This window comes from Syngnathus floridae, chromosome 1 (assembly GCF_059516105.1).
Source record: "Syngnathus floridae isolate MCC-2025c chromosome 1, RoL_Sflo_1.0, whole genome shotgun sequence".
Classification (NCBI taxonomy): domain Eukaryota; kingdom Metazoa; phylum Chordata; class Actinopteri; order Syngnathiformes; family Syngnathidae; genus Syngnathus; species Syngnathus floridae.
In genome coordinates this window covers 17,179,365-17,196,122 of record NC_142413.1, presented here as the reverse complement: position 1 = coordinate 17,196,122, position 16,758 = coordinate 17,179,365, and the positions used below count along the sequence as shown (strand labels likewise).

Below are 16,758 nucleotides of genomic sequence, written 5' to 3'. Positions count from 1 at the left end.
ATCGTACCACTTTGTCGCATTTATTGTATTTCCGTGCACAATTTAATAAAACAACTTTAATATGCAGTCGATTAATCCCAAAACGAGGCAAGTATGCGTTATGTAATGTTTCAGGGATCGATTGAGAGTAACTGAACATAGTATAAAACTCCCATTGATTGATCGCCACTACACTCCCTGCTGACCGGAGAAAACATTTGATAGCGAACCCAAGAAGGGGAATTAATTAACGCGAAAAAACGTTCATATTTCCCCATTTCGGTGCCCTTGGACGAACGCGGTCTGAAGAAGTCCACCCAGAAGCACCGTTTGTCGGCCTTACGTCGACATAACACGGCGTTTAGTGTCCACTTAACGTCGACACGGTTGGACTTGTTTTCCCCATCGCAGCCTGCTTCCTGTTAGCTTGTGGTAGCTTAGGGGAACCGACATTATGCTAATGAACGTGCCAGTATAGTTTGCCATCGCAAAGGGGTGGAACTGCACCGCGATCGGGTAGGTTGATCGGATCGTCTAATTCAAAACCTAAAAGTTAATGCGGCAATAGTGTGACAGTTCGCTCTCGGTGGTTCTAATGTTTGTTGCTAACCCGCTGTAGCTGTAGCCATGTTGATTCAGTGAGGGCTTTAACTCGTCCTGTGAAGATCGCTAATATATGTACAAGAAATCTAGCTTATATCGGACACGTTAGTTGGTAACAAACCAAATGAGTTGACTTTGTGTGTAATTTTTAGTAGTCACAGTCGGCATCAGTGCTAATCTTTTGGGACAAAAAAACCAAAACAATAGAAAGTGTATTTTTGTTTGGTCCGGTTTGTGTTTGTAGTCATTAGTTTTGGATGTTGAAGTGCAAGATTTCCGTTTAAAATTCACATTTTAGTAGCACTTTCGGATTAAGACCATCTTCCGCGCTAACTAGCTTTCAAGCAAGACTGGGAAGCTGTCTGACGAGGGAGGTTCCATTCCTCTTTTGAGTCTCTCGCCTACTTTTCTACCACCACCGTCGCCGCCCTCCTCGTCCGCTCCAGCCAACCATGGACCCCCCGAGGACACGCTCACGGTCTCGGTCTGGCTTCTATCATTTTGCCGTGAGCAACCCCGCTGGAGGTAACGGCGGCGGTAACGCGCTCGGTAACGGGAGCATGATGAGCGCCGGAGGAGGGGGAGGAGGAATGAGCTTCCCGCAGCAGAGCAACGCGGGTTGGGCACCGCATCACGGCGGCCGCGGCGGCTATCCGGAGAACCACCAGCAGCAGCAGCAGCCGGGAACTTACCTGCCTGCAGGGGCGCAGCGTCACGGAGCTCACCGGCACCCTGGAAACGGTAAGTGGCGTGGGCCTGTTTGAAACACCATTATATTCGTCTTTGATGGGGGTGAGGACGGCTATTACCAAGCATCCTTTGGGCTTCATCGAGGAGCTGTGGTTCGAACAAAAACCCTTTGTGTGTTATAATGGACGTTTGTCCACTGTTTGCACTCACCTCAACAGCTCAGTGAGCTCCAGTGCGGTGGTTCTATATTACAACCTATGCTTTTACAACGATAATATTGATTTTATTTGACATGTTTGTTCATTATGTTAGCACTAATTTGCATGTTGTAGGATTGCACCACATCTAACATGAGACATTTGCTCCCCTCAGCTGATTAAACATTTTGTGCAAGTCTCAGTAGTGTTATATAACTATAAGAATTTAAGTTTATCCCAATTTGAAAAAATAAAAATACCATTTCTCACTGACAATGTCAATTAAAACAACAACAACAACATCTTGCAAATACCCATGATGTCGTTCCTCTTGTATTCAAAATCTGAGCTATGACTTTAGTATGGAGGCAGTGAGCTCAAGTATATAAAAACCTGCAGTTGGAAATAAGCAAACCTTCTTGAAGCGGTTTACTGTCCAAATAAAGAGTTCCTCGCTGTTTATTTAAAGTCACGTAGCTTTGCCATAAAGACAATTACATGTGTATTTTCAAACAAGTACATCACTTTGCTATAAAGGTAGCTTGCTTAATGCCAACACCTAAATGAAAACACCATAAACGGGCTAATCAATAGCATCGTGTCGCAGTGATATAACCCTTTAAGCCAGTGTTTCTCAAGCTTTATTGAGCCAGGGCACAAATTTCACATTGGGAAAAAAAATCATGGTGCCCAAATTTGCAAAACCTTTCACAAAAAGTGGATATACAGATTATTTATGCATCATCAATTACCTAGTCAGCGGAAGAGCATTACTTTGTTTTTCCTGTTACGATATGTGGCTGTCATTGATAAATTAACAAATAGCCATGTACTACTAAAGAGTGACTGGTGCCAAGTGTGGCAGTATGTCTGTCAAGGGCCCTTGCCCATAAGCAAAGTAAAGTCAATTGCAGGTAAAATTTTTGCCAAAACGGTTTCATTCTTTATATTATATTTAACTATATCCTGACTTTGTCTTTATAAATAACAGTTTATGAAGTGCCCCTGAATAAAATACTAAAAAAAAAAAAACATGACAATTCTTTAGGGGTGTGAGGGTAGGGCCGGAAATATAATTTGAGATATGTGTTTTGAGTTATGAAGCAGGTCACAAATGACTTGTTTCTGTGTTTCTCATGTATGTGGCCAGTGAGTGTATCTGTGTAAAAACGGGTGCTAAACTTTGACCTTTATGGTGCATGTAGTCCTTAGCCTGACAACTATCTACAAACCTCAGTTGTTTTCCTGCCGCATTAAGCATGAGCATAATTTTGCAAAAATTAACATGAAGTCTAAGCGATTGTAATAGGTCAACAGAGTATTTACAGTTTCCTTTATTTTAGTCAGAGAATAGTTTGCTCTTTCGCTGCTGTAGAACCAAGCCTGATTTTTAAATTTTTTTTTCACGAATGAAAGAATAATTTTAGATTTACGTGACATCAGATTGAAAGTGATCCAAAATCATCAATCAAGAATTGATATTGAGTGTGTGAGTGGTTCACCCATAATAATCTGGAGGCCCCTTGAATTCATTAACACAATGCCATCCTAAAACTAACCGCCCCCATTAAACTGTTTTGTGGCAGCTACACTGATCCAAACAAAACCGTCCTCATGCTCCCCCTCGGCGTGGAATCTTAGATGGTGAGCCAATGTTCCACAGTCAGAGGCGTGACATGTCACTTAATAGTGTTGGCGTGTGCCATTCCGACTGTCCCTATTACACATTTGCTGCTGCAGGCTTACAGAGTCCTATTTTGTCTGCTTGTTTGCATTTCACTAACATGCATTGCAAGACAATGTTTAAGAAGCAACCGTTGTCAGTTAAGACTTCAAATTAGGACCGCTTTGTTGTCTCATTGCAGGTCGAAACCGATGAAAATATACTAATACTGGCTGCGGCAATCAAACAAAAGGCCCTTTGGTCATGGATCACATTTTTTTAACGCTTATCCACTGCGGACATATCTTATGAACATTACTGTGTTTCCCCAAATTATTAGGTCGCAGAATGTTGTCAATTCTACAGGGTTCCTGCAAGCATCTATTATCAGTCTTAATCTGTGTAGGTTGTCATTAACAATGTCGCCTAAATCTGTACATTCAATTTATACATCGCCTTACCTTTATGCCCAACACAACACAAAACACACAACACAACAGTACTTTCAGCAGAAGGTCTATACCAGGGGTGCCCAATATGTCGATCGCGATCGATCGGTCGATCGCCTAGCCACTACTGGTTGATCGCGTGACATTAAAATGTTTTTGGGGGGTTTTCGCACTTGACGCGTGCGCAAACACCGGCGCTAACAACACAACACTAACGCTCGCGAGTTCCCTTCAATAGTCAGATCCCTGTTTTTTCTCTTAAACTTAAGCAAGGGTATAAAAAGGGCAGTTGGACATAGTAAAAAGATTTAAAAAAGTATCACTTTCATAGGGAATGGGAGGACTTTTTTGTCACGATGACATAGTGTGTGTGTATATATATATATATATATATATATATATATATATATATATATATATATATATATATATATATATATATATATAATTATTTTTTTAGTGGGTAGATCTTTGTGATTTGGTCATTTCAAAAGTAGCGAGCTGAAAATGTTTGGGCACTCCTGGTCTATACTGTGCACTGGTTTAAGGAAAAGTTTAGTAATGAAATAATACATATAAAATGGAATCAATTGTGTTCTGCTTCAACAGCACCGTTATTCTGAGGAAATAAGCTTGTTTTCTCTCCAAGGCTTTAAAGATCTAGTTCTCCCCAAAATGCATGCGGGACAAGGACCCAGCAAGGGCTAGAAGTTGATGGAGAAAGCTATGACGACGGCATGTTGCCTCCAGTGTCAGCTGCTCAGTCAGCCGTCTTTGCATCTGTTCTTCAGAGTCGCTAGCGGGGCGTCTTTGAGCCATCACTATCGCAGACATCACATGGCCCCAGAGTGGCTCTGCAAAGGACAACAAAGAGGTTGGGTGTGCTTTCAGATCTGTTGTTTCTGAGGGAGACATGGAATGGAGAGGAAGGGGGAGATTTCTTCTCCCCCACCCCTTTTGGTGATGAAATATTTTTTTCAGCCCTGCTTAAGCCAAAGCCTTGTCATCTGAAGGACGTCTTTTCATGCTGCATAAAATGTGTGTATGTGCTACTTCCAGATTGCACATGTGCCCTGTCAGATAAGCGGCTAGCCATATATTGTTTTTATTCAGAACAGATTTATCACATTTCTTTGCTGTTTGTTGGTTATTTAGCCTAACCCAAGAGGTTTCTTTGCTGCACATTTAGTTAACAGGATTTGGCAAAATTGTGATTTGATTGTAATGCTTTGTTTTGAACAGAAAAATCATGCTTTTGAACTCTCAAACAACAACAAAAACACATTTATCAAAAACAAATATATTCAGCTCCTGCTGAAAACAGGAATGGAGGAAGTGGAAAATGTGCTTGCCTATGTGGTCAGTTTGGGAATTACAATGAACCAATCGTTGATGGAGGAGCAGAGTGTTGTTTTGGCCACAATGGCACTTCTCCAGCATTTACTGCACTACAGATTTGTCCACTGTATTCACAATTACTTTGTAAAGTTTGAGCTTTTTAGAACACTTATATTGAGTTTTAGTGTTTTTGCACTTGTGTGGCAGGCCGGCTCAAAAGCGCTCCTTTCCCACCGCCAAACGTGTGGTTCTCCTTATAGACCTGCCCAAAATAAATCAAGCAAACTGCTGAACCTACGACCTCTGGGCTCGTCGGGATAATTTGTCAGTGAATAATTCATGAATCTTAATTACTTGATTCATTCAGGAGGCCAGCTATCCATGGACTTTCTTTTTGCCATTTGGTGTCCATCCAAATTAGATCTCTCTGTACTTCCCAGCAGCATTCATATTTAAAGCTATATTTCAAGCTTTTTTTTGTAAATTAACTCCGATCTATAAATTAAACCCAACAGCTGTTTCAGAGTGGGTTAAGAGTTAGCGTCACTTTTTTTGGCACATTGTGCATTGGTTTGACAATTAATAAAGATAACAACCGCAGCATGTCACTATCCAAAGATTGGGAGAGAAGCGCCATACAGCGGCAGATGTTTTTGGTACTACATCAGAGGCAATGAAAGATCCAGAGTAGCTTTTTCCACAGAGAGCTTCTTCTGCTTTGTTTCAAGCCACCATTGAAAAAGCCTGTCAGACCAAAGAAGCACAACACTGATTGATTTACATCGATGCCCGTTTATACATGGGGTAACAGACCGATCACTGTTTCATATCCTTTGTGATCCTGCACAGGAAAATCAGATTGAGGCGGCCAGTTTGTCGTGCTGGCTCAACAAGCGTCTTGTGATGATGTTTTTCTCAGCATCATCTTATCTGATTATGTTGCCCCATTCTTTGCTTCTCTTTTGCCTGCAGGGGTGCTACACTTTCATCCAGATAATGTTTTCAATGAGGATCGAGACAAAGTAAGCCACGACACTTGATTTTTAAAAATTTTTTTTTTATACACATTTTTTTTTCATTTAGATTTGTTTTAATAATTTCGGCATTTTCTTGGACAACCACTACACTTTTTTGGTCCACTGTTTCCAGATGGAAGATAGCCCTAGCCCAAAAAGACAGCGTCTTTCTCAGCAGTCCATTTTAGATCTAAGCTCCGCCCCTTCCTCTACCCCTTCCTCTCCCATTCGTCCCTGGGAGCTCACCCCCAGTCGTAGGCCGCATGCCCACTATGCACCGGAGAGATGTCACACACCTGTCCGCAATCGAAGAAGGTAAGTACGCAACACACGCTGGCATTTTTTAAAATTTTTTTTTAAACAGATTCGTACCGTAATTTCTGGACTAAAAGTCGCTCCGGAATATAGGTCGCATTAGCCAAAAAATCCACAATAACGTGAAAAAAAACATATATAAGTCGCTCCGGAGTACAAGTCGCATTTTGGGGCTAAATTTATTCGACAAAATCCAACACCAAGAACAGACATTAACGAGCAACAAGAGGCTAAACGATAGGTATGCTAACGTGACATAAACACAAACAAAGAGCTGAGGCCCGTTGCCTGACGTAACATTCAGAGTTATTAAAAAAAAAACTATTACACAAATAACACGTTTATAAAACCATCTGTGTCACTCCAATTCATTAAAGCCATCGATCGTCCTTTGTCAACAATGGGTGCGCGCCGCTGACGGCGCTTGCACTTCAAAATATTCCACAGGCCCATATAACGATATATGAATTAGATATCAAATAACTATTATATAAGCAATAATATTATCAAACCATCTGTGCACTCTAAATCATTAAATCCATCGATCAAATTCCTCGTCATTTGTCAACAACGCCGCGTGTGCGCCCTGATGTCATCCTCGTCGTTATTCCACAGATCTAGTATATAACTAGATTGTAGCGTTAACAAAGTACAAGGAAAGACGTGGGTTTGGTAAACGGCTCTTTATTTAACAAAACAAACTTCCAGGCGTGTGGCGGCGTGGACTTCCAGCCACAGAGGTTGAAGAGAGATCCATAGAATAGGACCAGGCGTGCGTAAAAACCATGACAGAGCCCCATCCACCGTCCCCGGACAGCCACCCGGCCGAGTGCTGGCCCCCGACTTCTATCCACGGAGGTGAAAGAGCTCCGTAGAGTAGGACCGGGCGTGCGTAAAAGCCATAATAGTTTTTCAAACCTACTGTGTCACTCCAAATACTTAAATCCTTCAAACTCTTCGTCCTCCGTGTCACTTTGAAACAAAGCCGCTAATGATGCCGGTAGTACGTGGGGCCCTTTGTCATCTTCGTCATCCCGTGATCAATCTTTGTCCTTTTTGTAAACAACCGCCATGCCGCGCTACTGACATCACTTGAAATTCAAATTACAGTAATCCTTTGCTACATCGCGGTTTGTTTATCGCGGTTTCACTTTTTTTGGGGGGAAATTTTTGAAAAAATTCACATAAGTCGGTCCTCATAAGTCGCCCCCCCCACCCAAACTATGAAAAAAAACGCGACTTATAGTCCGAAAATTACGGTACATTTAATTTATGTCATAGAGGAAACCAAGCGATAATGAATCGTAATGTCTGACTGGAAAGAACTTTTCAAGTGCTGTTGACCAACCTATTAAGTATGTGCTGCTATGGCGCAATGCGAAGGCTAGCAGCGCAGGAGGTTGGGTGCCTTTGCATCCAATAGGCACAATAATGGCCAAACGATTTCAGAATGACAAAGACATGAGTTTGATCTGGTGCAGCTGTCGATTCAAAAATACAAAGTTTGCGCATCCTATATTAGAGTCAATACACTAGTAAAATCAACATCTATTGGTTGATTTAGTGCTTCATATTTATCATAGGCAACAAAGAATTTATACCGCAAACTCTTCTTTCTTCTCAGCCCGCCAATGCGACGTCCTCGTGGCCGCAGAGACCGCCTGACACGTCATCACCACACACACAATCACCACCACCATTACAACAACAACAGCCATCACCACCCAAACAATCACCCTCACCACCACCACCACCATCATCACCACCTGCACTCCCACCACGGGCTGTCCTCAGGCCACCAAGACGAGAACTACCGTCACTCAGCCCCCCCTCAGGGCTACCTGCCCTATGGCCAGCAGCCCCATAGAGGGCCCGGGTCCAGCATGGAAGAGCGCCAAGTTTACCACCCCCCAAACCCCTCCCCGAGACCCCTTCATCCGTCCTCAAACCTGTCTCCTCGACTGCTGCATCCTGCGGCACACCCACAGCACCCACACCCATCGCAGCAACAGAGTAGCGGGGTGTTGGACCTTCAGGAACAGGTGAGTCTAAGTGACTGCTTTAATGGTTGTCAGACTGAACAATGGTTGCAATCCTTTTTCTCCATGTTCAGGGTTCAGCTCCGGTAACATATCCCGTGTCCCCCCCGGGGCCTCCGCCTGGTCTACCGCCTCGTTCAGCCCCGCAGCAAATCCCAGCATGCTCGGTCGTCTTCAGTGGACAGCACTATCCCGTCTGCAGTGTCGCTCCTCCTGTGAGTTTGTCCTGTATTGCAGCTACAGAACCTACACTTTCACAGTACAGTCTACATCTAGGCCTTTTTGCTTGGCTAGTTTTACCCACATACTGTCATTTATATTCTGACCTCTCATAATTCTTGTCAGGTCCTGCAGACTTGCTCTGTGCAGCACCTACCCATGCCCTACCCGTTCCCTTCCCTGCTATCCGGTGACCAAGCCTTTCTCCTCCCCCCACCTCCTCACCTCCCTCATCCTCCCACACATCTTTCCCACCATCCACCTCACCTGCCGCAGCCTGGACAGTTTGGACCCTACACGACCCAGCAGGCCCGTTCAGTAAGTAGCAAAGAACAGTTTGGGGTTATAAAATTTTGATAATCTCTCCATCTTTGACCTTTGCAACCCATGAAGAAAGTCAGGAAGAAAAGTTGGTTATAATTTCAATTTTTTGTGCTTATATGTGCCTGTGTGATGGAACTCATGAGAACATTCTGGTGGTCGTTTGTGACCAATGCTTTTTTACTTAAACCACATGCATTTGACATACAACTTAGAAGATGGCATTTTGAAGAGAATATATAGTGTTTCACATACCCCAATCTTCTTTGGTCCCAATGATGATAGTCTCCGTACCAGTAAAGCAAAATAACACGAGCAAGCCTCATCAGTCTCAGCTTGTATGTAATAATGATCCATACAGTGTGTCAGTGCTGTAATATTAACACTTTTTTTTTTTACCCCATTTACCTCCTCTAGCCTTTACAGAGGATAGAAAATGATGTGGAGCTGTTGGGAGAGCATCTGTCTTTGGGTGCAGGACTTCACTACCCTCCTGCCACCCACCCAGCCCTCACCCCACACTCCACACAGCTCCATTTCCTCTCTCATGAGCCCATGCCCCAGGAGTTCTTTGGAGTGGTGAGTCCTAAGACCAGTTAAAGTTTGCTGTTGAATGGAACACCATTAAGCCGATGGGCATATGCCAATTGTCTCCCAGTCCTACCCAAACTTAATCCCCCGTCGCCTCGCGGGCCGAAGGTACCGCTCGCAACAGCCGCTGCCGCCTTCGCCTTATCACCCCAGCCTCCTGCCTTACTTCCTGTGAGTTGATCTCCTTTTTCACTGAAAAGAACAGCTTCCATTTCTGAGAAAGCACACACATTTTTATTGTGGTGTGAGGGCCATTTTAAAAAGGATAATAATAAATGTAGTTAACAGTTAAAAGTGTTCTCTGTAGATCAATGCTGCCTGTCCAGCCAACTGGCCCTGCAATCAGTCTTGAGTTGGATGTCGATGATGGAGAAGTGGAAAATTATGAGGTTTGTCGATAAGGCAGTTAATAAAAAAATAAAAAAAACAACGAAGTTTGTATTGAAGCCCGAAGACTAATTTTCTGTTGCAGGCCCTCCTCAATCTTGCTGAGCGTCTTGGGGAGGCCAAACTCAGAGGACTTACCAAGGGCGACATTGAGCAGCTTCCTTCCTATCGCTTCAACCCAAATAACCATCAATCTGAACAAACACTGTAAATACAGCCGCCAATGCATCACACCTCTTTAATAAATCATTCAATGTAACTTCTTTCAGTATATGATCATCACAAAAATAATTTTTGTTCTATGGTTTGGGACCACTGATTTAAAGCATTTCCATAGATATACTCCTGTAGGAGCTCTTTCAAACTCAATTTAGCACACCAAATTTGTTGTCCTTTTGTTGTCATCACACAGGTGTGTGGTGTGTATGAGTGATTTTGAGTCCCGCCAACTGCTTCGAGTTCTACCCTGCAGCCACGAATTCCACGGCAAGTGTGTCGATAAATGGCTGAGGGTAAGTTTCTTTTCTGGACAACTGACACAAAAGAAAAGGGAATGAAACATCAAAATATTCAACCTAATCATATGTTTTCATCTAAGCAAAGTCCGCTACATTAATGCTAAAAGAAGCAAAACTCCATGGACTACGTGAAGGGAATTGGCATAGACGTTAAAGTATTTATCAATTTTCCAACATTTGGCACAAGGAGCAGCGATATAAACAAACAGAGCCTACAACAATACTCGCAAGCATATATTCTCTCTGGGAATAACTAATACCACTGGAGATCAATTTGCAGTCCTTTAGGTGGCAGTAATTTTGAATACGGTGAACTAAACCGGTCATCTTGTTCTATAGGCCAACCGGACGTGTCCCATTTGCAGGGCTGACGCCTCCGAGGTCCAGAGAGATTCTGAGTGATCACATGATGCGCTACAATACAAATTAGACATTTTCAGCACTGCCTGCTCTGCCTCTTCCTCATCTGTTACATACATGTACATGATTGTATATGCACAGACAGACACAATTTCCTTCATTATTTCTATTTAAGTTGTGTGTGCCCAATGTTTGTTCTTATTTCTTTTTGAACGGCACAACCTTCCTACTTAATTACTCTGTTGATGTGTGCACCATAAGAGTCCACGTGTATTTTGGTCAGCTTTATTATGCAAGCCTCTAAAAGAGGATTGTGTGTGAGATTTTTGTGGACATTTGAGCATGAACGTGCAGGTGTGCATGTGTGCCGAATGTATGTGTCAGAGTAAAGACTTGACGACTTCTCATGAGTGATTGGTAATATTCCATTTGTATGTTCCTGCACTGTGGGTCTTTATGTATTATATAACAATGTGTATTAAGAAATTCCTCTTTCTTTAGTTTGACTTCAAGGGTCCATGGTGCCACTATTTAATCATTGTGTTTTTTTGATGGTCCTCATGAATTAGTGGTTATATTGACCATAATGAGTGACTGTCCTGCCTTGCATTTTACCTCATTCTTGTCTCCACTTATTACCAGAGCTTCACAGCACTAAAAGTAAGCACATATTATGCATTTTTTTCCCTTTTTTCTTTGTTTGAATGTTTGTGACTTTGCAGTGGCACATGTTATATAGATATCTCACTATATAAATATGTATACTGTATAAATGTATGAATATCTGTATACCAAATAAAAGGCTTGATAAGAAGTTTTTAAACTTGGCCTTTGTTTTGTTTTGGTTTGTCCCCCCCCCCCATCCCTTTCCTTTTTATTTAGGACAGTTATATTAGGGATCGAACCTTTTGTGTGAAGGTAATCTAAGGCCTTAGGCTGCTGTTGTCCCCGTTTCCCAAATTTCTGACACTGACAATTTAGCTACTTGAGCAATCTTACTTTTTTCATCCTGTGTCAATTCAATTCAATTTCATATTTATTTTCTTCTTTGGCGCCCTTCCCAAAGAAAGTTGATACGTTTGTCTTAGTGGTGCGCTCCCGTGAAGCTGCCACAAGATGGTGTTGACGTTTTTCTGTACGACCATCTGACAAGATCTGCCGCATTTCGAGCGTTCTTATTTACACTTTAAAGAGAACTCACCTTTATTTATGTATGTATATATATATATATATATATATATATATATATATATATATATATATATATATATATATAGGTATATATATATAGTGTATATATATATATATATAGGTATATATAGTAGGTATGTATACACATTTATACGTATATGTATGTATGTGTGTATATGTGTATGTATGTATGTATGTGTATGTATATATGCATGTATGTATGTACGTATGTGTGTGTATATATGTATGTATACATATATGTATGTATACATATATACATACATAAATACTTATATACATATATATAATATATATACTAATGTATAATTATATATATACATATATATATATATGTATATACATATACCTATAATTACAGGACATTAACCCCACTGCACAGTAAGTCCCTGTGTGTGTTTATGTACAAGTACGTATACTGCTGTTTGGCTGGCAGCTGCATGTGTTGAGTTGACACAACACACAACACGTGCAGCATCTTTTTGGACAATCCAGTGGTGCAGAAGAGGCCTATATTAATATGTATCCTGCAGGTCAAACAGAAAACTTAAAGATATTTTACTTCAAGGCTAACTGTACAAATCCCAATGCGCCAACAAAAGAGCTATGATTCACGCAAACATGGAACCTTTGGGGCTTCACTTTAACTTTAACTTTTCACATCACATGACTGGTTCATAATTTAATAGTTTATAGAGTAGGCTAATATGGAACGGTGTGAAAGCTTCAACAGTAATATGCATTCTGGGAGATGAGTTTTCCAACCTCAGATCAGGGAAAGAGCACATGAATGACATTCAAATTGGGAAGTCCAACTCGCAAAGTCAGAGAAAAAATATCGCCCTCTTCACTCCGATGTCAATCTACAGTGGTGACGCTTATGTAGCTGTGAATGACGAGACATAATTTATTAAATTATTCAAATGTAGCAATCTATATTTATTTATCATGATATAAATTTTCACGTAACACAATGTGATTTGTACTGATTGCGTGAAGATAAGCTACTATCTCCGTGGATCGAGTCACTTAGTGACATGTACGCAATGCTTAAGATAATATACATAGTACATTGTTCTTAAACCAAATTAAGGCAGATTTGCTGGAGGTCAAAATCTGTTTGGGCAACAGAACAAACCAAAAAACAATACAATTTACATTCACCTGGAACGCTTTCAGGTTGCAACCCATACAATTTGTGTGGGATGCCTCCTTGGCACTATGTAGTTTACAAGGGGTGTGGGATGGCCATTGGGAATTTCAGGGGTTACCGGAATGGCCAGCTGAAACTGGTGCGCATGACATCCAATTTCGGTCCCTGTACGTCCATGGGATTTGACTTAAGAAACAGGCCTTCTTTGCAATTAAGGGAATCTTGTATCACTAAACCAGAGGTGGAAGCAGTGGTGACTCTTTACATTGGGTGGCTCTACCAAATTCCCAGCGTAATCCTTTTTTAGAACCCTAATTTGAAATCCTAACACTAGTTTAAAACCCTAATTTGAAATCCTAACACTAGTTTAAAACACTACTTTAAAACCTTTACTTTATTTTAAAACCCCTATTTAAAGCCCTAACTCCTACTTTTAAACCTTAGCCTTAGTTCAACATGCTTTTAAAGAGACAGCTTTAACAGCAGACTATGACATTCACAATGAATTTCTGTTTCTGTCCTAACCTGGCAAGATCTAGATTGATATGTGAATCACTTGGCAGAGCTCTTCACTGCATATATTTGTTTTTGTGAACAAACAAATTCTGTGAGAATTCAGCTTACAGGCTGGGTTTCTTTGGTTTGGCACACTTTACAGAAACATGCAAGGTTGTGTGTGTGTGTGTGTGTGTGTGTGTGTGTGTGTGTGTGTGCGTGCGCGCGTGTGTGTGTGTGTGTGCGTGTGTGTGCATGTGTGTGTGAGAGAGAGAGACTGTTGTTCCAAGCTGACAGGCTACATGGAATCTCCATTGTGCTCTTATGTATATATAACAACAAAGTGAGGGCATGGAGCTCAAGCTGCCTGCTCCCTTTAGGGTCATGCTCACACATGCAAGCACTGTCTTCCTTTCGTCCATCACTAAGAAACCACCTGCACTCAGCAGTGTGAGGGTTGAATGTGAACGCATTAGTTGTTCTTCAAATGAAACCTGTGTGTGTGTGTGTGTGTGAAAGAGAGAGAGAGAGAGAGAGAGAGAGAGAGAGAGAGAGAGAGAGAGAGAGAGAGAGAGAGAGAGAGAGAGAGAGAGAGAGATAGAAAGAGAGAAAGAGAGAGAGAGAGAGAAAACACATTTGAAGGGGATTTCCCTTGTCACGGCTGTCATAATCCATCACTACCATGGTGTCATACACCGACTGGGAGGGACCCAAATACATGATTGAAACAGACAGATCAACAGACAGACAGACCAACAGACAGACTGCCGGGCGGACAGACAGACAGTAATGAGCTATGAAGTAGGATGGGATAGGTATCGAAGCAAGGAGGCCCTCAGTGGAAGAGGTAATGTCAGGTGAGGACTTCAATCCAAAGAGGAGAAGGGGATCTTGGTGGAGGAGTGCAGCAAGCTTGTTTATGAAATGCACACTTTCTGACATACATTCCTAACGATACTGGGACATGCATGATGTGGACAATACAAGCCTCCAGTTTTTTCCATAGTCTGCTACATCCATTCACACTCCAGGGAGCTAACAGGGAAAAAAGGGCTTTTGTAGTTATAGTATCCAACGCACCGTTTCCCCTTGAACTCACAGTATATTCTAACTTAATTTTGATGCATGAAAATGTATTTTTGATACTGATTAAATGCCTTTACTTTTTTTGCAGCACAGATTTTAAGTTATGTTTGACCTACAACACTTTGCACATCACATATTTTACCCTGCGTTGTAATTCATTGCTAGAATGGTTCAGAAAATAATTCAATGTGTTGCTGAGCCCAACTTTTAGGCTTAGTCCATAAAATTTACTAAATATATTACCAGATTACTTATCATAATATTGTTATTACTCGCATTACAATCATCATCATTATTATTATTATTATTATGAGAACCTGATGTGCCAGATAAAAAAACGGGGAGATTCCGGGTGAGCACGAAATTCCTCTAGAAACGTTGACGTGATTAAAAAAACAGTAAACATTTGTTGAGCACAGTAAACGGAAGACTAATCTTAAATCAATGTTTTTTGAGAAAAGGGAAAATGTTTTTTCATGTTTATAAAATATGATTACATTACAATTCAATGATATTACAATACTTTATTTATAAAGCACTTTCGCAACAGCTTTTGCTGTAACAGATATTTTGTCATTGTTATTAATAGAAATCCCACAATGTTTCTCCAGCACAATTCAAGCAAGCTATGCATCATCATGTCAACAGCCATTGCTGTCAAAAATATTTTTTGGGGTCCTATTTGTTAAACCTGTCGACATGACAGGAGCTTAGAATTCAAAGAGGTTCTCATTCCCAAACCAATCTTTTATTGATTAACTGTTAAAACGTGTCCTGGTCAACGTTTGTGTGACGCCATCCTCAGTTTAAACAATGCACTGCATGTGAATTTGGCTTTGGGGTTTGAGGAAGCCTTCTCACCTCGGTACACGTCGGTTGTGACATGGGAACACGGTTTATGGTGCAAATGTCAAATTTCCTCCCCACTACACGTGTTTGCTTTCCAAACCTGTCAGATTGCTGCTGGTTTTGGATTATGTTTGCACTCTTCTGTGTGCTTTTCACCCTGAAGTGAAGATTATCTGACAAGCTTTATGTGGCGGAGGGCTGCCATGGAGACAGTGGCATCCTGTGAGGTCTTCACAAAAAAAAAAAAAGAACTTGTATGTACTTTTGTATATGTTACAATCATGTTGATGTTTTTTTTAGTTATGCAGATTTCTCCATTGGAACATCATTTTTCAAAATAGGGCATGGCCACAGGAGTAGAATAAATGGATACAAAGGTCACACACATAGTCCAAATACAAATGAAAGAAAACATGAGGAGTAAGTCTTCGGAGTATGCAAAACAAGGGAAAATATGCAATTATTGCCACATCATTCAGAATCTGTCCACTGCATCAGAGCAATGACTTATCTTGACAGGCTACCAGTCTTACATTCATTCCAAGAGACGCATGTCTGCATTGGTGGGCAGAGTAGCATTTTTTCCCCCTTTTCTGGCTGACTGTCCAGCTGGAAGCAGCAGGGATGTGGAGTCCTTGCCCCTACTACAGCCCCTACTTACATAAATATAATAATATGTAATATAGAGATGATTGTCGGACAGGTTTAATGTAAACAAACAACTACAGTTTGTCATGAGCCCGTGTGTTGACGAGTAACCTCACATTCAGAGTGAGTACTTTTGACAACTCTGATTTTCATGCTGCTCTTGTATTTGCCCTCCTTAGGTTGAAAGTGTAACTAATGATGTGGCCAATAATTGTAGTCAGAAAAGTCCACCATCAATAATGCTATAAAAATAAATCACATATGAATATAATTAGGCCTAAAGTGGCCCAAGTTACAACAGTTTAGGTTGGAAACAGGACCATGTAAGACAATTACCTAGTTAACACAAACATTACGCGTATAACTGCTGTGCAGCCATTTAGACTTAACAATGTGAGTCCAATTACATTTGGCTTCCCTTTGCTCCTCTTACTTGCTTTTAGGCCACATAGATAAAGGTGATAGGTGGGGGATGGCAAGCGAGTGTCTGGAATGGAACAAGACTTGGAAGATGCTTATAACAGAGTTCATTTTGTGTTGTGTGCATGAATGTGTCAGCCATAAAATCACTTGGCTGCGTGGCGATGATGTGAAGCTGAGTTCAGATGAGACGTCACGATGTTGAATAGGCTC

The 16,758-nt window shown here is 41.3% G+C and overlaps 1 protein-coding gene across 2 annotated transcripts; it reads left to right on the top strand.

Annotated features, from left to right (window-relative positions):
* The first annotated feature begins 163 nt into the window (after positions 1–163).
* LOC148404336 (E3 ubiquitin-protein ligase RNF38-like) lies at positions 164–11,508 on the top strand. Of its 2 annotated transcripts, none has more exons than XM_088380494.1 (13): positions 164–495; positions 1,029–1,323; positions 5,892–5,941; positions 6,069–6,250; positions 7,875–8,292; positions 8,364–8,504; positions 8,635–8,826; positions 9,247–9,408; positions 9,488–9,591; positions 9,728–9,809; positions 9,893–10,014; positions 10,220–10,319; positions 10,665–11,508. In XM_088380494.1, exons 2-13 carry the CDS (start codon positions 1,035–1,037, stop codon positions 10,725–10,727), a joined length of 1,905 nt encoding a protein of 634 aa, XP_088236620.1. In that variant the 5' UTR covers positions 164–495; positions 1,029–1,034; the 3' UTR covers positions 10,728–11,508. The 2 variants fall into 2 exon arrangements, with proteins under 2 accessions (XP_088236620.1, XP_088236611.1); XM_088380485.1 differs by having other exon boundaries at positions 920–1,323.
* Positions 11,509–16,758: the final 5,250 nt, after the last annotated feature.